Here is a 22,830-nt window from a genome sequence, read left to right on the forward strand (position 1 = left end):
CTCCTTTGCCAGCTGGCTCGCAATGAGGCTCCGTCAACAGTGAGTGCTTAGAGCGAGACTGTAGGGCAGAGGAGAGCAGAGGGACTTGCTCCTTCCTCTTGCTCAGTGTCGTGGGCATTGCTAGCAAGGGCCCCTCACCTGGCGGCAGCAGTCGGTTCCAGTCTAGATTTTGCCGCCTTTTAGAACCTGACAGAAAACTGGAACAAGATCGGCCTGATAACCCTTCCTCTTTACTTTTTGTGTGTGGAGGCGGTGGGGGAACAGAGGGGAGAGGCTGAGGCTCAGAGGAGGGCCTGATGGAGCTGGGTCTCAGCCCTCCAGGGAGGGGGCACTGTCTAGCTGGCCCTGGGTGTGTCCAGAAAGCTGGAGACTGGATCCAGCTGCTGCTGGCCCGTGAAGAGCCCTGGCCGGGCCACTGCCGGCAGGAACCGGCAGGTATGGGAGGCTCCCGCCTCCCTCTCTGTTCTGGAGGCTGCTAATGGGAATCAGCTGATAGAGGAGAAATAGGGCCGGCAGGGTCCCAGCCCCAGCATCACGGGACATAGAAGGGTGAGTGTGAAGTTGAGAGACAAATGACGACTCCACGACTGAAACCGTTTGTTGAGTCAGATCTTGGGAAACTAATGTCCTTTCTTCAGGCTTCCAGCTTGTCTTCTTACCCTATGCCGACGATAAACGGAAGGTGCCCTTTACTGAAAAAGTCATGGCAAATCCAGAGCAGATAGACAAGATGAAGGCCATTGTTCAGAAGCTCCGTTTCAATTACAGGTGAGTCGTGGGTTAGTGTCAGGCCTTGTTCTGGAACTGTCTCCTGGGGTGAGAGGATTATTTTACTCCCATGCTGCTGCTGAGTGTGGGAAGAAAAAGTATTCAGTTTCTTTCTCTCCATCTCCTACCACCTCTCCTTCGTCTTTTTTTTTTTTTTTTTTTAACTTCCATGGCTCTGCCTTCTCCATTTCTCTCTCTGCCCACAGCTTCCAGTGACAGACAGATGGGCAGGGATTGTTAGCTTTTAAGTCAGCTTTTAGGGGCACCTGGGTGGCTCAGTCCGTTAAGCGTCTGTCTTCGGCTCAGGTCATGATCTCACGGTTCGTGGGTTCAAGCCCCGCGTCAGGCTCTGTGCTGACAGCTCACAGCTTCAGATTCTGTGTTTGCCTCTCTCTCTGCCCCTTCCCTTCTCGCGCTCTGTCTCTCTCTGCCTCTTAAAAATAAATAAAGTGTTAAAAAAAATTTTTTTAATATTATTATTTTTATTTGTGAGAGACAGAGAGAAACAGAGCACATGCAGGGGAGGGGCAGAGAGGGAGCGAGACACAGAATCCGAAGCAGGCTCTGGGCTCTGAGCTGCCAGCCCAGAGCCTTATGTGGGGCTCAAACTCACAAACTGTGAGATCATGACCTGAGCCGAAGTCAGACGCTTAACTGACTGAGCCACCCAGGCACAACCCCCCCCCCCCCCAATTTTTTTTTGATCGGCTTTTGGATTCCAATAAATTGGAAATTGGAGAGAGAAAAGTTGATTCCAGAGACAAGACTCCCAGCTGTTTTATCTGGGCTCTTTTCCTCAGCTGACCCTGGGCCTGTGGTATCTCAGTCGGGTTTATTTAATTTTATTATTATTATTTTTTAATGTTTAAATGCTTCAATTTATTTATGTTACTGTTTTACTAGAAGTGACGCCTTTGAGAACCCAGTGCTGCAGCAGCACTTCAAAAACCTGGAGGCCCTGGCTTTGGATTTGATGGAGCCTGAACAGGCAGTGGATTTGACATGTAAGAAGGCTGGGACTGAGCTCTTTCCATGGGAGGTTTTCGTAACGGTTTCACTCTGGACTGGAAATACGGATGCGTTTTCTAGTATCCTGCAAAGACTCAACCTCGTTTTTCCAGCCTTCTCTGAGAGATTTTCTAGACCAGCATAGACTGTCTCAGAAGAGATTTGGCTCATTCTGCCGTAAGAGGAGGAGAGTGTGCCAGGCTTCTGCAACCTGCCTTTGAACCAGGCCCCCTCATGACTACATGTTGGTAAAAGTAAAAAAAAAAAAAAAAATCTATAACATTTATTGAGCGCTTACTGTGTGCCAGGCACTCTTTGTCCTAGCTGTTGACTCATCCAATTCTGGTAACTATGAGGTAGGCACCGTTGTCCTTATTTAATAGAGAAGGTAGTAATTCTCCAAGGCACTAAGTAGTGAGCGGTGGATCCAGGTTTAGAATCCAGTGCGTCTGGCCCAGAGCCATCGCTCTGCACCACTGTGTTTCCTGTCTCTCCATCAGACTGTAGGCTCTGCCTCAGAAGATCCTTGTTACCCAGCATCGGGGAGATTTGCCTGGCCGCCTCGGTTGAGCTCTGAGCTCGCTGCCAGTCCCTTTCTTGACTGTGGTTCTCTTACGTATTTCATAAGAGGACACACACAGTTTAGTGATACAGGTAAATATCAGCTGGGCAACAGATGGGATTTAATGAAGGCTCTTAACAGAGGTTGAAAAGATCAGAACAATTAGTGTGGCCTGCTGAGCTTCCCAGTTATTATTATTATTATTTAAAAAAAATTTTTTTTAATGTTTATTTTTGAGAGAGACAGAGCGTGAGCGGGGGAGAGTCAGAGAGAGAGGGAGACACAGAATCTGAAACAGGCTCCAGGCTCCGAGCCATCAGCCCAGAGCCTGACGCGGGGCTCGAACTCACGGACTGTGAGATCATGACCTGAGCCGAAGTCGGACGCTTAACCGACCGAGCCACCCAGGCGCCCCGATACTGTTCTTATAAGCTATTGACACCATCTCGGTCCTGACTGTCAGGAAGTGCTCAAAACACAGTTGTTCCCCTTTATTCCACAGCGTTCTCTCTCTTCCTCACCGGGGCCTTGGCCTCTTCCATTCTGGCTCCTGTCCTGTAATTGTACTGCAAGTTGTGTTTGCTCTTCCTGCCTCTATTTTCAAAACAGTTTTGGCTGCTCTGACGTTTCCTATAACTCCAGGGGCTCAGGTTTCTGTCCTCAGCCCCGCTGCTCTCCCTTTCCGTTGGTTATCTTGTCTGCTCCCCCGGCCTGCTGTATCCCTCATGTCTGTGACCCCCGAGCCTGTCTCCGGCCATACCCTTCGTCCCGGGCTCTGGCCGGAACTGCAGCTGCCTGGTGATGGCTGCTGCAGGCCCCAGGTGTCCCACCGCTCAGACACCCGCCCCCTTTGACGCTTGTTCTTTTCTGTTCTTCACTCGCTTCTAATCCGATGTGTAGCTGCTTCCCTCTGACACAGGATATGGTTTCCTTTGAATAAATAACTTCCTGAAGACTCAGAACTGTTTCTCACTTTCTCTGTTTGGCTTTGCGACACCAGGCTGTCTTGGTTTTTCTCCTGAGCTGACAGTGCCCTAAGACACCTTTGCTGGACCTGCTTCCCTTTTTTTCTCCTCTAAACATGGGAGCGAGTGCACTAGGTGATCCTGGGCCCTATCTTCTCTGTCACTTCACTTCTCCCCAGGTGGCCTCCTCAGGCTCCACCAGTGGTTCCAAGTGTGCTTCCTGGAAAAGCAGCACTGGTGTCTCCTGGAAACTTGTCAGAAATGCCCATGTTGAGCCCTTTCCCAGGCTGACTGAATCTGAAACTCAGGTTGGGCCCCTGCAACCTGTGTCTTACAACAAGCCTTCCAGGTTATTCTGAGACCTGCTCTTAACCTCTAGCACACTGGTTCTCAACTTTGGCTGTACAACAGAATCATCCAGGAGACTTCAAAAAATCTGGCAATTTAGGCCTCACCCCCAGACCACTTAAATCAGAATCTCTGGGGGTGGGGTTTGGGCATCAGGATTTTTTAAAAGTCTCAGCTGGTTGCCGGGTTGAGAACCAAAGCTCTCGCAGAGACTCCTATAGTCGGGAACGTGGGGCTTCTGTCTCAGCAGGAGCCCAGGTTGGTTGTGACATTGTGCCTTCTTCTGGGCACACCAGGCGGCAGGATCTTCCCTTAATACTTTGGAAACGTGGCCACATGAGGAGATGATGAGATACTCGTCTCCTCATGCCTGTCCTTGATGTGACACAGCTCAGGTCTCAAGCTCAACAAACCATATAATGGTTAGGTAACAAAGAAAACAAAAATACTGTCTTTCCCCCAAAGATACCTGTTTTCTGTTGTATCAGTCCTGGGGAATGCTCCTGCCATCCCAGCTGGTCGCCACCTCCCTCTGGCCACCCCTACACCTCACATTCTATCTGTACATCTATCAATTCTGCCACTTTATGGTCCCTTATCCCCTCCACCCTCACCCCAGGTTTGGCCTTCTGTCTCACCCACCTTCCATCCACACACAGCTCAGGATGATTTTTCTTTCTTTCTTTCTTTCTTTTTTTTTTAACTGTTTGTTTATTTTTGAGAGACAGAGAAAGATAGAGCATGAGCAGAGGAGGGACAGAGAGGGAGACACAGAATCCGAAGCAGGCTCCAGGCTCTGAGCTGTCAGCACAGAGCCTGACGCGGGGCTCGAACCCACAAGCTGTGAGATCGTGACCTGAGCTGAAGTCAGACACCCAACTGACTGAGCTACCTAGGCACCCCAGGATGATCTTTCTAAACTGGAAATGTAATTGGAATCATGTTGTTCCCTTGCTCATAGCCCTTCAGAGTTTCCCCACTGCTCTCAGGATAAAGTCTACGACCTGGGTGGGCATTCAAGGCTTCCATGACCTTGCCATGATCGCCTTTCCAGCCTCCTCACCGGTCCTACACTCCTGACATTCTACCTTCAAGCTGTATGTTATCTATTTCTTATCCTGTGCCTTCTCCTGCTTTGAATAGTCCCTGCCTGAGGAAGAACACTCAGCTTTGCAGACTTGGCTGCAGAAAATCTCTCCTGACCCCTCCTGTGTTCCAGTGTGCCTTTGTTCGGTCCCTTCCATCATGGCATTGCCAGCCACTGTGTTTATGTTTTTACTGCCTCCTTACCCTGACTAGACTGTAATCCCACTGGGGGCACGGACTCTTGTTTGAAACTCCAGAATCTAACCCCATTCTCAACTCTATTACTCCCAGCCGTTTGACCTTGAGCAAGTCATTTAACCTCTCTGCTTTCCTCTATAAAATAAGGAAACAAATTTACCTACCCTAGAGGTTGTTAGAGGATTAAATAAGTTTAAAGCAGTGAGAAGGGTGCCTGGCTGTAGTAAGTGCTCATTAAATTCAATTGTTAGAAGGTACTTGGTAAATATTAGGAAGACTTTGTTGAATGTGTTCTTGACCAGGTTAGTTGCCTCCTCCTGGACCCTTTCCTGACTTCCCTCAACCCCTGCAGTTAGGTGCTTTCTCCTCTGGTCCCTGTAGACTTGGAACTGGACAGGAAGCCAGGGCTTGTGACTCACCTGACTCATTCTTCTTGTGTTTTGATTTTCTAGTGCCTAAAACTAAAGCAATAGATAAGAGACTCGGCCCCCTGGTGGATGAGTTTAAGGAGCTTGTCTACCCACCTGATTATAATCCTGAAGAAAAAGTTTCCAAGAGGAAACAAGGTGAGGAACTGGGTTATTTATTTATTTTTCTAAGCTTATTTTTGAGAGCAAAAGGAGAGAGAGAGGGTGCAAGCAGGGGAGAGGCAGAGAGAGGGAGAATGAGGATCTGAAGTAGGTTCTGTGCTGATAGCAGAGAGCCCAACGCAGGGCTCGGACTCATGAACCGTGAGATCATGACTTGAGCTGAAGTCAGACACTTAGCTGACTGAGCCACCTAGGCGACCCAGGAACTGGTTTTTAATTTTTTTTGTAATTTAAAAATTTTTAGTGTTTATTTTTGGGAGAGGGAGAGCGAGGAAGTGCTAGCAGGAGAGGGGCAGAGAGAGAAGGAGACAGAGAATACGTGTTATCAGCGCAAAGCCTGATGTGGGGCTCGAACTTGCAGCCTTCCAAGGAAATGGAGCTGTGAGAGGCTAGGTTGGTGGCCATGGAGCCTTCTCTCTTCTCCATCAGAAGTGACTCCTCTAGGGGCACCCCGGGTGGCTTGGTCAGTTAGGCATCTGACTCTTGGTTTTGGCTCCGGTCATGATCTCATAGTTGGTGAGTTAGAGCCCCACATCAAGCTCTGTGCTGAGACTGTGGAGCCTGCTTGGGATCATCTCTCTCTCTCTCTCTCTCTCTCTCTCTCTCTCTGTCTCTCTCTACCCCTCCCCTGTTCTCACAAACACGTGTGCATGCTTTCTCTCAAAAGAAACAAACATTTATAAAAAAAAAACAAAACCAAAAAGTGACTCCTAGTGCCCTGTGTGAGCTATTACCATAGCTCTTCACACATGTGCACACTTTAGGGATTTACTTGTTTATCTCACTCAGTTTGCACTTGCTTATCGTCTAGCATGGCGCCTTAGTACTTGACACGGTGCTCTGTAAATGCTTTTTGAACAAAGGAAGGAATGACTTCCCCAGACTGAGCACCAATTTTGGGTAAACCGATGGCAACTGCACTACTTGGAACTTCCTTCTAGGTCTGATATGGTTTTGACTTTATGCTTAAATGAAGCTACCTTATCAAAACACGCTCCCATGGGCATCCCAGCTTACGGAAAATGGTTAACTGCAGCCCAGACCGTAGAAGGGCCACTGTTAGCATTTCCAGTCACTCCCTCCTGACCTTTTTCCCCAGATGATGAAGGTTCTGGAAGCAAAAGACCCAAAGTGGAGTTATCTGAAGAGGAGCTGAAGGCCCATGTCAGCAAGGGCACGCTGGGTAAGCTCACTGTGCCCATGCTGAAGGAAGTCTGCAGGGTGTATGGGCTGAAGGGCGGGTTGAAGAAGCAGGAGCTGATGAACATGCTCACTAAGCACTTCCAGAAGAACTGACCAGAGACTGAACAGCTAGCCACCCTTCTGTGCTATAGCCAGGCTGCCTGGGTTGTTCTCATCAAGTTAAAACCTGTTTCTTCTGGGCCAGGAAGAGTCTGTCTGATAGAAGCCAGGAACTTTACATTTATGAGACTTTCTGTTGCCATGGAGACAGCATAGCCCTCCCACTTTGCTGGGCTTTACTGTCTGAATAAAGAGCTCTAACTTTGTACTATATACTGTTATTTTTTATTTTTCCATATTTTTATTTATTTTTGAGAGAGTGTAAGCCGGGGGCGGGGGGGGGGGGGTGCGCAGAGAGAGGAGGGGACAGAGGATCTGAAGCGGGCGCTGTGCTGACAGCAGAGAGTCTGATGTGGGGCTCGAACTCATCGTGAGACACGATCTGAGCCGAAGTTAGATGCTTAGCCAACTGACTGAGCCACCCAGGTGCCCCTATACTGTTCTTTAGTATGAAAGAGAAAGATGTGTCTGTCTCACATCCAAAGATCACCTGCCATTGGCTACTGGCTTTATTTGCTCTCCCATTAGGAACACATCATCATCATGGAAATAAAATATCAGTGAAGGTAGGGGAGAATGTGACAATTAAGGACAGGTAGACATACTTGAGGAATGACAAGCCCCAGCAATATTTTCATCCTCTGCCCCGCCCCCCCCCACCTGTTTTCCCTTTCACTGTGTCAATATAGAGCTAAAGATTAGAGTTCAGAAGCACTAAGAATGGAACATTTCTAATTCTGGTACCATTTGCCTCATGAGTGACTAGCAGCCCCTTTCATGCTGCATTCCTCTTAATGTGGCATTCAGGTACGTGAAGATACATTTTCTGTTGCCCGAGAATTTGGATTCCAGCATACGTGAAAGGAGTTATTCCTCGTGTTTTTTCAGGGAAGCTGTGGTAGGGTGAGGAGAGGTCCTAGCATTAGGAAAAGGGGAAGAGGAGCAGGGTGACTTCTCTTTGTTGCTGCTATTGCTTTTGAAGAATTAGAGGGAAGTTAATCCTCAAAAGCATCTCTTCCCATCGGAGAGTTAACTTCCCTCTCCCCCACATAAGGAAAGAAAGCCAAATAAGAATATAATATCTGCTTTCCAAGTAAAAACAAAACACCTTAAACACTCAGAGAACAAAGAATCCAAAAGTGAAAATCTCTTACAAGAGTAACTTGACCCGTCATATATCTCATGAGATGCTCATTCCAGTCCTGGAAGACACACGGCCTACAGACCCTGAATCTCCAGCCATCCATGGAGGATGCAAATCCTTCCAGATGCTTTCCTTCCTTCTCTCAGGCTAATTCTTCAAAAGCAGTAGCAGCAGAAAGAGCAGAAAAGGGACAGAGAGGATAGAAAAGGGATGGTGGGTGGGGGTGGGGCAGAGATTTTTCAAAATGTAACTTAGCTGACATTGAGAGGGACTCGGGGATACCGTGCTGACAACAAGTTCCTCTTCCTCCCTCACCACCTTTAAGCCCTCATAGTTTGGGCTTAATGATAACGGAAATGCATTGTTTAGTACTTAACGTATTACAGATGACCTTTACCAAGGTCACTATTGTAAATATAAAAACACTCCTTAATCTTAGTCCACTCAGGAAACTTGCACTCTAGAACAGAAGTTCCTAACCACTGTGTGTTTGGGGTCAGAGGAACCTTTCAGACCTGATGACTGACCTGATTTTCTCTACAAAAATGTTTAAATGCAAAATTCTGCAACCAACTTCATAGGTGGCTGGCTGGAAATTACTAGATTTCCTTGCTTGTGTGTCTACCCTTTAGGAATTCTTCATTCTACACTTAAAAAAAATTTTTTTAACGTTGATTTATTTTTGAGAGAGGGAGAGACAGTGTGAGGAGAGGGGCAGAGAGAGGGAGACACAGAATCCGAAGCGGTCTCCGGGTCTGAGCTGTCAGCACAGAGCCTGACACGGGCTGGAACTCACGAACTGTGAGATCATGAGCTGAGCTAAAGTCGGATTGGACGCTCAACAGACTGAGCCACCCAGGTGCCCCATCATTCTACACTTTTGAAGCATCTATGTTAGGGCACTGCTACAGGTGCTAGGGTATCACACAAGTTCCTGCTCGCCAATGAGGGTTAATGATCAGAAAACCACCTCAGATGTTAGTAAAGAAGCTAAAAATAGGATGTCACAGTGCTGGGGGAAAAGGAAAGAAATGAGGTAGTTTGTAAAGGTCCTACAGCAGTGATACTTGAATTAAGACTGGCATGAGAAGAAAGCCACCAGTGCAGTAAAGGAACATGAGATACAACCAACAAGAAGAAAGTACGTTTGGAATGTTCAATAAACCAAATGTGAAACACCGAGTGAAGACAGAACATGGTGGAGATGCAGACACAGGACAGGCAGGGGGGCCCTTAGGAGCAGGGAGAAGAGCCAGTTTTTTCAAAGGATCATAAATGGGCACCCTGGCCTCTGAAGGCTTAAAATGTAGCTGTGGCCACTGAGCTAACACTCCAGAGTAAAGTGGGTACTAGGGCTGAAGATCCCAGGAGCCCCTGCCCCACCTCACTTCCTAAAGCTCTAGTGGATAAGGCTGAGTTCCCAACCAAGTGGAGGTTGAACTTGATCTTCCTCCACCCAAGTTATTTTGTTCTTTTAAAGTATGATTATAAATGTACATATAGGACAAAAGATAGTAAGCAACCTGAACCCCACCACCTACAAATATAAAGCTGCTTGGGTTGGCAGGGTCGGGGTGGGGAGATGGGGGTATCTGAACATTGGAGTCAGCTGGAGGCAATGCCTAGCCCAGTAGGCACACAACACTTTAGCAGGATAGGGTGGTTTCTGGATTTCCTACATATGCTTCTGACTGAAACGTGCACACTGTCCCAAGCTGGCCAAGACAACACTAAATATAACCTGCACTAATTTGACCATTATGGTATTATCTATACCCTGGAAGAAAACTTCTCTTGCTGAGATGCAAGGATCCCACAGTGCTTTCCCTCAGGTTAACAAGTAGAAGTGGCTTCGGTCATCACCTCCCCGCCACAACCCCCAACTCCCTAGCATGTGGCAAAGGCTACTAGGAGCCCTAATTCTGCAACAGTTCTCAGCTAGGGGTGACTTTGCCACCGGAACACCTGGCAGTGTCTTCGGGGAGGGAGACGATGGCTACTGACATCTAGTGGGTAAAGGTCAGAGATGCTGCTGAACATTCTACAGCATACAGGGCCCCCCTCTCCCATAAAGAATCATTCAGCCCACTCCTAGAATCATTACTACACTATATGTAACCTAACTTGGATTTAAATTTTAAAAAGTTAAAAAATAAAAAATCTTCCAGCCCAAAACATCCTTAGTGCTGAGGCGGGGAAACCCTTTGTAGAGGGAGAGCAACACCTCAATGATCATGTCGGTACAAGACACTTTGAGCTGCTAGAAAACCACCGGAGGTCATGGCTTTTTCACAGCCTCTTGGTGGAAAGTTTGAGAAGCTATCACTGTTCTAAGAATGCGAAACAGTTCTTCATTTCAGGTATTAGCTGGATACCTATCAAGAACCACACTTTCTTTAAACTGGAATATGAATATATCTCTTTATTAGAATGCTCACGAGAATGGCACACGAGCACTGTCCTTCTGATGTGATGAAGAATACACACACCTGCCCCACACTGTGGCAGGGAACAGGGGTCATGGCTTTCAGAGCTGGTACCAACTGTCCACTGAAGACCTTTGCATTCACCAGAGAGGATGTTTCCTGGACTCCAGCATCTCTGCTGTAGCTTCCAGTCAGGCCTCCGGGACTCACGAGACTTCTTCATTTCAGCATCAGTTGATTCTCTTTTCTCTTGCCACTCTGGACTCCTTCAAGACCTAGGTCAACTGCCCCATGTCTAACTTGCTCAGGCAGCTTCTGGAATTCTGCAGCACATCTTTGCTATGCTGCTGCCCTGCTGCCCTCAGGGGCATGGTTAGGAGTTGGGGGAGAGGGGGAACAATAACCACATTACCGAAGCAAACGGCAGGGGCAGATTAGCACACGACACTTGGACATACACCTAATAACCTCACAGGATACATGCTTTCCCCCCAAATGCTACACAATCTCCATAGAGAGCAAACGCTTATGGAATGATTTTGTACACCAGGCACGAGGGATACAAAGTGAATGGTGTTTACACCCATCAGGTCCTGCACACAAGGGGAAGTCAGCGCCTGAAAGCTGGAACGAGATCTCTATCCTGGCTCTTCCCTGCCTTTGAATGGAATCACCACTCTGTCTCCGCCTGTTCTTCGCATTAGTTCAGTTTTCAAAAGGGAGGATAAGATGGCAGAGAAGAATGGGAGACTGGGCTGGGTGGAGGATTAATATACGGATAACACCCCGTAAAACAAAAATAATACAAAAATGCAAAACCCGGATTTAGTACTGTGATATAACAAGAGAACGTGGCCGGACGTACTACATGCTAACACAGACAATAGGATACACAACCCCAAGGGGAGGACTCAGTGAGGAGTGGGGCACAGGCCGCCGGTTTAGACTAAGAGCCTTTCAATGGACTGCTGAATGGACTGGATCTGCTGCTTCAGCTGTGAGCCTTCTTTGATGGTGACAGAACAGGCGATGACAGGCCTGGAGACCCCACAGGCCCGCCCCAGGGCCTGCTTAGAGCGCACAAACACGTAGGGCACGTTCTTATCCTCACATAGCAGCGGAAGGTGAAGGATGATCTCCAGCGGCTCAGCGTCTGCAGCCATCACGATGAACTCAGAGATGCCTCTGTTGAGGGTTTTGGTGGCTGAAGAGAGAAGGACACGAGGCCCAATAAGTGACTGGGATGGGGGTGGAGCTTGGGCATGGAAGCCACAAAAAAGCAATTTCCAAGGGAAAGAAACAAGTGCTTTCTGAGCAAAAATCCCCAGGCACAAGCAATCCTCTGTCTTACAGTGTGGCTTTGGTAAGTGATATGGGATTTAATCACCAATTAGCCACCCTCAATGCCTTTCTCAAACCCTCCATCAAACCCATCAGCTCTGTCACAACACATCCTGAAACAGACCACTTCTTTCTTCTTCTCTGCTACCGTACTTGTCCAAGTCACTACCACCTCTTGCCTGGTTGACTGCAACAGCGTTCACACGGGCTTTGCAGTACAGCATTTCTCGAACTCTGTGATCAAGGATCAGGGTTTTACCATCCCAGTCTGTCACAAGCAGTATTTCTGGGAGGCTCACACCACATGCAACTTCGAAGAAAAATCAGCACCCCATATCACTGATATGTGATACACTGATGTGTGTTTAAACGCTTACTCCTGATGGCTTATATCTCTGTGGCCCAGTGCTAGTCCCCAGACCACACTCTGTTAATGCTGGAGTATGAACAAGAGCACAGACTGTGGAGCCACATTGCCCAAGTTCAAATTCCGACTCTCATTCTCCTCACAAGACAGATGTGAATAACTGGGTCTAAAAGAATTCCTACACCGTTAACCTTTAGCAGCTACTGCCCAAATGCTGCTCTGAAGTCCTCCCACTGGTCCCAATCAAGTGTCCAGCCCTCTTTCCAAGTTGGACATCTAAACCAGAGCCAGTGCCTGATCACTCCACCTGAAGCACCCTCTGGCTGCCTTACCTTCATTAGCTCCTTTCCGAAGCTGCTTGTAGTTACATGACTGCTGAACAAGGTCCAGTAGTTTCTTGGTGAGGTGGGCGTCTGCGAGGGGGTAGGCCTTCGGATTTACATCAGCCTCAGTCTATGGGGCGGGAAGTGGGGGAAGTCATCAAACCATCAGTCAAACTGAACCAGAAGTTGTTCCGGACAAATCACAAAATACTTTATAATCAACAACCCAGAGAGATAGTGATCAGCTTCCCTGTTTCTCTGCCCTCAGAAAGACACTTAGTAACTGACACTGGCTGCCTATTCCCAACTCAGAAAAACTGAAATATATTAGAATAGAAGAATTTTAGCAATTACATAGTCCAATGATGTACACTAAAGCCGATATACTTTTATTTGCCTCTCTTGCTTGGTAATATTATAGCAAATGGATTTTTAATAGGTTCTCATGGCTCAGTATCCACTTGAGTCACATGGGGACAGTTTTTAAATTTGGGATTTCCACACTTCACCCCAAATTTACTGAAATAAAAATTAAGGCGTTTATAGAAATGTAGCACAGAGTTCTCTCTCCATTTCCCATCCAATACTCAAATCTTCCTCTGTCCTCGGTAGGAATCCATCAAAATATTTTCTCATTCATCTGACCCTACAATACATACAAAATGGTCGGTACCAACAAAATGGTTGGTACCTCTACCAACAAGCTCACCAAGGTCAAAATTTCCTTTTGTTCTTACAATATATCCAACTAAGGCCACCCAGTCAGAGTACGATATTCAAGTTATTCAAATTAATATTTCCCTGTGGTTTATCAGTTTCATATACAATTAGGGTTCCTTTGTATTCAGCTTGTTAAAAAAAAAAATTAAGATTTTACTTTTCAAATATGTAACACATCTACATGGTTCCAAAGTCAAAGCTGTTAGTGAACTAAAACTGTTCTGAAAACTGGCAAACAGTAAAGCATTTATCCTGCCTTTCCCAGACAGACTGTATCACTACTCCACCTACTAAAGGAATGAGCCAATCAAATCCCACCATCTTGCAACCCATATTCATCAATTAATCCAGACACAGATTAATGGATCCAGACATTAACAGCTACCAATATCATAAAAGATACCATGTGATCACTGCCCCTCCTGAAGAACAAAAACACCTATGACCAAGTATTCTTGGGGAAAAACAAAAGGAAAGGAGAAAAATCTGATCAAGCCTTTGATTCTGATATTAGATATTTGATACTAAGGAATTATTAAATTTTGGGGTATTATAATGGCACTGCAGTTGCTAAAAATCCTGATTTTACAGATACATACTTTATCACCTATGAATAAAGTGTTATGTCACTGGCTTTGCTTCAAAATAAACCATTTAGGGAACGAATTGGGAGGGGCCTGCTTAAACCATTCCTTCTTCCTCATCCCTACCTCTCGAGTTCAAGCATTTTCATTAATTTCTCATTTGTTTTCCCTGTGATTCTTTTTACAAATATATGTATTTATATATAAAACTTGGACGCACCCCACGTTACCATCGCGAGCAACGCGTGGTTCGCCCGCTGCGGCCCGCTCTAACCCCGGTTTTGGAGGCTGGACCGCGGCACGCAGCGCGCGGCACCCCAGTCTTAAGTGGTGACCCGCGGGTGACGCCCCGGTGGGAGCACTCACCATCGCGTCTGCCTCGGTGGTCTCCTGCCCAGCACCGCAAGGACACAGAAATGACCCACCCGCAAGGAAGCAGGAAGTGACGCGGTGGTGACGTCAGCGGAAGTGACATCGAGCGTGAGATTGCACCAAACGCCTGGTCCCTGAAACTGCAGTGGTTCCAGGGTGATGTGGAATTAAGTGAGGGCTAGAGTTCCCAGAAGAAGTGGGAAAAAGGTCTCCCCATTATTGGTCTGCTCTTCTCCTTACATTCTAGAATCAGCTTTTCAAGGCCCACAAAAATGTGCTGGGATAATCTGATACGTAGATTTGATACAATCCCAATTTGGGTAAAGGACCTTTAGTATGCAGAATCTGTCAATTTAAACATATATGCTTAACTCGGTACTTCTCAGTAAGGCTTTACAATTTTTACAAAAGGCTTAATATCTTTTAGACTTACTCCTAGATATTTCAGGCTAAGAAAATTCACTGTTTTCTACTATATTAAGAATTTCTTGGGCTCCTGGGTGGCTCAGTCGGTTAGGCAGCCGACTCTAGCTCAGGTCATAATCTCATGGTTTGTAAATTCTTCGAGCCCCATGTCAGGCTCTATGATGACAGGGTGGAGCCTGCTTTGGATTCTGTGTTTGTCTCTCTCTCTCTCTGTCCCTCCCCCATGCATGGTCTGTCTCAAAAATAAACAAACATTAAAAATTTTTTTTCTTTAATGCTTATTTTTTTGAGAGAGACAGTGAGAGCCAGGGAGGGGCAGAGAGAAAGAGAGAGGGAGACACAGAATGAGAAGCAGGCTCCAGGCTCTGAGCTGTCAGCACAGAGCCTGATGTGGGGCTCAAACTCACAAACCGTGAGATCATGACCTGAGCTGAAGTCGGACACTTAACCTACCGAGACACCCAAGCGCCCCAAAAAAGAATTTCTTCTTAAACAGATTGATGTTGAATTCGATCAGATTTTGTGCTGACTCAGATGAAAAATGTTTTCCTTTAATTTTTTACGGTTCTTCTAATGTTAAAACGAAGTTTGCATTCCTGAGATAAAACCAACTTAAATAGGTTTTTAACTTTATATCCATTAGCTAATGGACATAAGGTTTCTTGGGGGGAAGAGATGATAAAAATGTTCTAAAATTCTATAGCAATGGTTGCACAGCTCTGTAAATATATGAAATACCACTGAATTATACACTTCACACAGGTGAACTTCTTATAGTACACAAATTATTGCAATAAAGCTATTTTAAAAACTAGGTATAGGGTTTTTAAAAAAACAACAACTAGGTATAGGGTCTTTTTCAGGTCAAAAAAAATTTAATGTTTATTTATTTTGAGAGAGAGAGAAGAGAGTGAGAGAGAGCTCGCAGTGAACGGGAAGAAAGAGAATCCCAAGCAGGCTCCACACTGCCAGCTCAGGAGCTGTGGGGCTCAATCTCAGACCATGAGATCACGACTCCAGCCGAAATCAAGAGTTGCACACTTAACAGACTGAGCCATCCAGCCACCCCTCCTGTTAAAAATTTTTTAAAATTTCTTTATTCGTTTTAAATTCGTACTTAAATTGGTTTTGATACACTTTTTTTCAGGCATTTGTTCATTTCATCTCAGTTTCTGTATTTATAGCTATCAAACTGTTCAAATATCCTTTTTAATATCTGAAGATTATAAGTCCTTCATGTTTGTTACTCCTCACTTTCATCTCTTTTGCTTATTTTCCTGATTAATCTCGCTGGAGGGGACTTTTCAGAGAAAATCTTCTGATTCTGTCCATCCTATAAGTCAGATCTGTTTGCTATTTCAGTAATTTCTGCTTTTCTTGGGTGTTTTGTCTTTTCATTCTTTTCCTACCTTTTTATAGCTCCTTTCCCTCCAACATAAGCATTTTAAGATCCAGGTAATACTTTAGCTGTTGTGTGTGGTATTCTCACTATCGTTTAGTTCTGTTTTCAAATTTCCATAATTTTGTTCACTAGATTCACTATGACCAGCAGATCAAGTTTATTGATGGTGTTGTTCAAATCCTCTTTCCACACTGATGTTCTGGATTCACCAACTATCATTTATATACTTAAATGCTATATAATTGCATATTTGTCCATTTCTTCTTATAATTGTATCATTTTTATTCTATTCATACCTTATTTAAAAACTTTTTTTTAATCTTTATTTTTGAGAGAGCGAGCAAGCGAATGGGAGAGGGTTAGAGAGAGAAGGAGACACAGACCCTGAAGCAGGCTCCAGGACTCTGAGCTGTCAGCACAGAGCCCCACATGGAGCTCGAACTTACAAACCGTGAGATCATGACCTGAGCTGAAGTCGGACAATTAACCAACTGAGCCACCCAGGCGCCCCTTAAAAAAAAATTTTTTTTAATGTTTATTTATTTTTTGATAGGGAGACACCGAATCTGAAGCACATATCTTTTTTTAGCCACTATCTTCAGTTGCCTTTCACCTTAAAACTTACTTCTTTTTGATGTTTATATTTAGGCTACATCACACCTTTTGACTTGGTATACATTTACCATTCTTTCTACTTTAATCTGTTTTAACAGAAGCACTTAATCTCCTATATTTATTTAAGTACTGATAACATTAAGTTCAAATCTTCCTTCTTTTGTGCCTTCTATTTGTCCTAACTGCTATGTTTCATTTTCTTTCTTTCCTTCCTCTGGGTTTATTATTTTTTCATTCTACTATTCCCTCTACTGGCTTGGAATTATGTTATCTTTATTCTTTTGGTGGCTACCTCAGAGACCACAACATATGTCCTTGACTTACCAAAATCTAATGCTCATCCACACTGGTGTCCTCCTCCTAAACATAAAAGGGCTCAACAACACTTTAATCCCAATCACTCCTCAAAAGTCTACTTTAAATTGCAGCTCCAACAACCCCTTTCTGGAACTTAGGATTCTCAATTCTCAACAAAACATTAAATGCACAAAAAGGGAAGACTTCAGGAGCCCAAACAACTAAAGAGGCCTCACCTTATTGTTTCAGTATCAGTCAACAATAAAAAGTTGGCTCAACTTTAAAACAAACTACCTAGCTCATAAATAGTAACTGAAATTTTGCTTTGTATTTATTCCTTTTAAGTTTTTCAAGGGTTATTTATATGAGTGAACGAATGAAATAATACTGCTAGCTAACTTTGATCCCTAGCTTGATCTATTTGGTCTCCCTGTACACCAGACAAACAAAACCCAGCAAGGTTTGGATTTAACAAGGCGTGCTCATTAACACGGTACCAAGTATTAGGATTAGGTGCTTAACATGCATTCTCATTTAAATCTTTCCCCACTCTCATTCATCTTTTATCCCCATTTTACAGTTGAGGAAAATTTCTCTCTTTTTTTAAAAATTTTAATGTTTATTTTTGAGCGACAGAGACAGAGTGCGAGCCGGGGAGGGGCAGACAGACTGAAGGAGACATAGAATCTGAAGCAGCCCCAGACTCTGAGCTGTCAGCACAGAGCCCAACCCAGAGATCCAACTCAGGAAAGGTGAGATCATGACCTGAGCTGAAGTCGGGTGCCTACCCAACCGAGCCACTCATGGACCCCGAGGAAAATTTCTCTTAAGTTTAACTCGAGACCATCCTATTCCAAAACTTTCCGTAGAATTCCGTAAAATGAGCACTGGTTTAGAAGCTTCAAGTTCAAGGCTCAGCCACATACTAACTTCAAAATAGGGGGTAGGGGGAAGGAAAGGAGGAAGCTGCCCAACCGGATCCACGCTCCGTTGGAAGGATTCAACCTCCCTATGTTAGTGGAAGTGCTTTGTAAACTCTTCTTTCCTTACCAAGTACCAAACAAAACTAGCTACCAAGCTACAGGAGTTGATTAAGGGTTGGAGATCACCAACAGCTTAGAGAAGCCGCACGTGGTGCTACCGAGACCTCTGATTTGAGACTGCCGCCTCGCAGCAACCCAAGCCGGGGTTCGGAATCACTCCACATTTACCACAGCCGCCAAAGGCCCTCAAACGCCAAGTCCCCGGCACGTGTAACTCGGCGTTGGGCACTAAGGCTCAGACCCATGGAGATCTAGATCTCCCTCTCCTGAACATCGACAAATGGGTTAAGTGGGGTAGGGGAGGCTGATTTGAATTCAGGGTTCCCCACCATCCTCTAGCGATCCCCAACAAGAGAAATAAGAAAGACGGAGCCTGGTTTTCTCATCCAACTTTCTACTCTCTCCCACGTGGGTTGGTCTGTTTCCTCCCACGCTGGGCCGGGACTCCTTCACTCCCCGGAGGCTTCCAGCCACGCGCACCGAGTAGCTGCAAAGTACCCCCGACAGCCTGTTGGGACCCTGAGGCTTTCCGAGTTCTAACCTCGAGCGGAGCTGTTGGGGCCCCGCGGCGGTCCGAATTCTAACTCGGGGGGAGGAGCCTGGGACTCCGCGGCCGCTGGAGCTCTGACCCCGCGCCGGGCGATCGAGACAGCGTACGTTCTAAGCCCCGGCAGCCTAGTGAGTGAACCGGTCCCGGAGTCTCGCGCGTCCCAGCCCTTCCACCACGCGCACGCACTCACCATAGCTGCGACTCCGCGGTCTCGCCACCCGTCTGGGAGCGCAGCTGACGTCAGGGCGGGAGCGCGCGCCTCGGCCGGAAAGTCGCGCTGGAGGAGTGGAAATGGCCGCGCGCGGCAGGAAACGGAAGTGACGCCATTGCAGGCGGACGGACCTCGTTTTTCAAGGGCGCCCGCAGGGGAACCAAGTCGTTTCTAGGCGAGGGACAGTAATTTGCTGTTTTTGTTATCATCATACCACACATTTCTGGCAGGGAGAATAAATGAAACATTCATACATACACACACGGACAAACACCCAGAACGAAAGGTTTCAATGATGTCATCATTCCATTGCCTATTTATCTTTAAGCATATTCTTGAGCTTTCAAAATCATCTTTTTTTTACACTGGTGAGGGAACAGTATGGAGAGAATGATGGGTAACCCTAAATGTTTTCCTCCATATTTAGATATCCTTGTGAAAATTTGGTGGGAAGTGTGGAGTCCACCAGAAATGGAATCCTTTGAGTAGGGAATTCAGGAAGAAGAACAGGTTTGGGGGTGAGGGTTGAGTTTCTGTCAGGTTGAGTTTGGAGATGTCATAGGACAAGCAGTTTCTTTTGGCCAGCGCACTGCTCTTTTCTCTAGGCTGCTCCAAATCTCCATTATTCAAAGCTAGACTCGTGCCTCACCACCTCCAAGAAGTCCTTCCTGATTGTTATGGCCCTCACTCTTTTCTCTCCAACATGATACCAGGCACATCTCGGGACCACTGGGATCAGCCCGAACTGGACCATTATATGCTAGTTCCAGTTAACTATTTCGGAAACCTAGTAGAGACCTGGAAGGACCCTTAGGAATCATGCAGCAATCTCTTCATTTTACAGATACTAAGGCCCAGAGAAGGGAAGCTCCTTGCCCAAGGTCACAGAGTGAGGCAGTGGCTGAACCAGAACTGGACCTTGCGATTTTGGCTATTGGCCTGGGTTGCTTCCACTCCATCTGGTTGCTGTGCTTGAAACCGGTTGTGGTATGGGGCAACGTGATGGGTTTGAACTGGCTCCAGGATGGAACATTCATTACACCAAAAATTCCTCCATCAAACTTCACCTCATGCAAATCATTTTGTTAAGTTTATTTATTTTGAGAGTGTGTGTGCATGAGCAGGGGAGGGGCAGAGAGAGAGAGGGACAGAGAATGCTAAGCAGGCTCTACACCATCAGTGCAGAGCCCAATGTGGGGCTCAATCTCAGGAACCATGAGATCATGCCCTGAGCTGAAATCAAGAGTCATATGCTTAACTGACTGAGCCACCCAGGCACCCCACCTCACGTACGACTTGTTGAAGAACAAAATTTGTCTCCGAATTGAGAAATACCCACAGATGCTTCCTGTTTAAGAGTAGCTCCTGTGACAGGGCACCTGAGTGGTTCAGTTAATAAAGTGTCCGACTCTTGATTTCATCTCAGGTCGTGATCTCAGGCTCTGGAGATCAAGCCCTGTATCAGCCTCCATGCTGCCTGATTTAAGATTCTCTCTCTCCCTCTCCCTCTGCCCCTTCCCCCACCCTCTAAAAAAAAAAAAAAAAAAAAAGTAGAACCTGTGGTTTGGATACTGCTGTTCACCTCTCAGATCCTGTTTCACGTTTCCATATTAGTTAGATGTATCAGCCACCATTGTTGGGGAATTAAACCTTATTCAATTTACAGTCATAGACATGTCCTTATCATTTGCTTTTTTGATGTCCTTTTTACTTTTTTTATATATTTAAAAAATGTTTTTTAATGTTTATTTATTTTTGAGAGAGAGAGTGAGACAGAGCATGAGCAGGGGAGGGCCAGAAAGAGAGGGAGACACAGAATCTGAAGCAGGCTCCAGGCTCTGAGCTGTCAGCACAGAGCCCAATGTGGGGCTTGAACTCACGGACTGTGAGATCGTGACCCGAGCTGAAGTCGGACGCCCAACCGACTGAGCCACCCAGGTGCCCCTGATGTCCTTTTTACAAAATGCTTTTTATTACTTATTTTTGAGAGAGAAAGTACTTATTTTGAGAGAGAGGGGTAGAGAGAGAAGGGGAGAGAGAGAATCCCAAGCAAGCTCCACACTGTTAGCACAGAGCCCAACGGGGCTCGATCCCATGAACTGTGAGATCATGACCTGAGCCAGAATCAAGAGTTGGACGCTCAACCAACTGAGCCACCCAGGCATCCTAGCTTTTTTGATGTCCTTTATAACAATTTCCCGTTGTTATTTGGCCTACCTGGCATTTTGGACCATCATATCCCAGGTCTCTTCAGTGAAGACTGATGGGACTTGATGTTTTTATTTCCATGAGTAAGGAGACAGTACACTTCACCTAATTAATCTGCTTCCCAATTATATAACTCAATTTCCAAATTCTCTTAGAGCTAGCTCCCCCTTTTGTATTTTGTTGTTTCCCTTGCTAGTAAGTTAATATGTTGACATATGCTCAAGATCAATTTGTCTTAGAAATTTGTTTTTTATACACTTCTGTGCTTAAAACTCTAAATCCTTGCCATGGCTTACTAGGACCCACTCCACCAGTCCTCACCCCCATCTCCATAATACAGCTCTACCCACTTTCTTTTTCTCCCCTGAGCACACCCCAATTTTTCCAACCCCATCTATCACCCTTTGTTGTGTGCACTGTGCTCCACTGTTTTGCCTAGCTAGCTCCTGCTCATCACCTCTTCAGTGAAGCCTCCCTGATCATCCAGACCAGGTAACTGCCCCTGCTGGATAGACCCACAAACCCCCTGTATTTGCCCTTTATGGCACTTGTCAAACTTCCTTTTATTCAGTGTCCACCTTTGAACTACACTGAGAGCTCTATGAGAGCAGAGTTTGTAGATGCCTTGGGTACTTTGGATACCTATCTTCTAGCACTATGACTGGCCCAAAGGAGGTACCTGTTTCACTTACGGATTTTTGCTAGCAAGCAATCAAAATGGAGTTTAGGAAAAAACTCTGTCATGGAGCCCACAGATTCCAGGGGAGCTGGTTGTGAGAGCAGAACCAGTCCCAGAGTCTCACTCCACTGTTAGTGCCCTCCAGCCAAGGACTACTGGGAACACACCCAAAGTGTTAATTCTTACTGCATCAAGGGAGAATGCACACCATGGGAAATGATAAGCCTTCTCAAAAAGAGGGTGTTTGAAAGGATTTACTGTAGGATTGGGGTTCTATTAGGTGATTTGGGGGAGGGTTCAAGGAACTGGGGTCTGCTCTGATTAGATGTCATCAGGAGATGTGAATAGTTCTATGATTGGGCATCTTAATGATCTTATCGACATGAAATCGTTTATGTTGAACAGGAGAATGCTGAGGCCCAGCTGTGAGTGTCAGGCCAGCTCCTAGCAACGCCGAGTCTTAACTGGTAGAACTGGGTCAGTTCCTAGCTGTCATGGGCTCCTTTTCTTTGTCTTTTTCTTACCAGCTTCCTATTCCCACCTTGAATCTCTGTTCTGCGGGAGAGTATCAGGTATAAGCTGGGGTGATTCAGTCAGGATACATCGTGTGGCATATTGGGTTCTTAATATAGAGAAGTACATCACAGCTGGTTGGTAAGTAGGTGATGCCCCTCTCCTGGGGTGCTCAGTAACACTTAAAATGCTGTGATTAAAGGGTCAAGGCCTGGCCCTTCTGATTGACTGGTGTCCCTTCCTGCTCCATTATTTAAAATTTTGAGTATAACCTTCGGGTGAAAGACAATCTTCAGGGTGGCATTTATCCTCCTACCAACACAGATCCTGAGATGGCAAAAGTAATCCCCGACAGAAAACCAAAATACTGTGAGCAAAGAGGAAGGGATGCGTGGTGATCAAACAAGGATACACGTGTTCAATACAGTGTTCGTTAAGTGTCTGGTGGTGGATAGACAGATGGACACATGGACGAAAGCACCGAATAGGAAGAAAGAAATCACACAGACCGCGGCTACGTCACCCCATCACACATGGGGGGAATATAATCTCTTCATTCCAGAAGACGGGATATTTAAAATGAATTATTCTAAAAAAAGAAATAAAAATAAATAAAATGAATTCTTCTACCTCTTCCTTCCTTTTGGGCAGTCCCCCAGTGCTGTCCTTGCCTGCACTGAGGACATGTTAGCCAGCTCCGGTGCCAGGTTCAGGAGCTGGAACTAGCTTAGCTGTGGCTCCTTTGTGAGGTAGCCTCAGTGACAGGGGCACTATGTGGCGGG

At 45.9% G+C, this 22,830-nt stretch overlaps 2 protein-coding genes across 6 annotated transcripts in view; one reads left to right on the plus strand and one right to left on the minus strand.

Annotated features, from left to right (window-relative positions):
• Positions 1–7,040, plus strand: part of XRCC6 (X-ray repair cross complementing 6) — a 28,800-nt gene extending 21,760 nt beyond the window's left edge. For all 4 annotated transcript variants that reach the window (XM_019447024.2, XM_019447021.2, XM_019447025.2 and 1 more), the window contains 4 exons: positions 639–768; positions 1,672–1,772; positions 5,388–5,501; positions 6,625–7,040. In XM_019447024.2, the coding sequence (XP_019302569.2) occupies positions 639–768; positions 1,672–1,772; positions 5,388–5,501; positions 6,625–6,821 (542 nt within the window). In that variant the 3' untranslated portion in view covers positions 6,822–7,040. The remainder of the gene's footprint in view (positions 1–638; positions 769–1,671; positions 1,773–5,387; positions 5,502–6,624) is intronic.
• A 3,338-nt stretch (positions 7,041–10,378) lies between these two features.
• SNU13 (small nuclear ribonucleoprotein 13) lies at positions 10,379–18,756 on the minus strand. Of its 2 annotated transcripts, none has more exons than XM_019447029.2 (3): positions 18,628–18,756; positions 12,438–12,558; positions 10,379–11,601 (listed from the first exon to the last, which is right to left on the minus strand). In XM_019447029.2, exons 1-3 carry the CDS (start codon positions 18,628–18,630, stop codon positions 11,339–11,341), a joined length of 387 nt encoding a protein of 128 aa, XP_019302574.1. In that variant the 5' UTR covers positions 18,631–18,756; the 3' UTR covers positions 10,379–11,338. The 2 variants fall into 2 exon arrangements, with proteins under 2 accessions (XP_019302574.1, XP_019302573.1); XM_019447028.2 differs by lacking the exon at positions 18,628–18,756 and adding an exon at positions 14,099–14,230.
• Between the last annotated feature and the right edge of the window lie 4,074 nt (positions 18,757–22,830).

This window comes from Panthera pardus, unplaced genomic scaffold (genome assembly GCF_024362965.1).
Source record: "Panthera pardus isolate Hobbes unplaced genomic scaffold, ASM2436296v1 HiC_scaffold_6, whole genome shotgun sequence".
Taxonomy (NCBI): domain Eukaryota; kingdom Metazoa; phylum Chordata; class Mammalia; order Carnivora; family Felidae; genus Panthera; species Panthera pardus.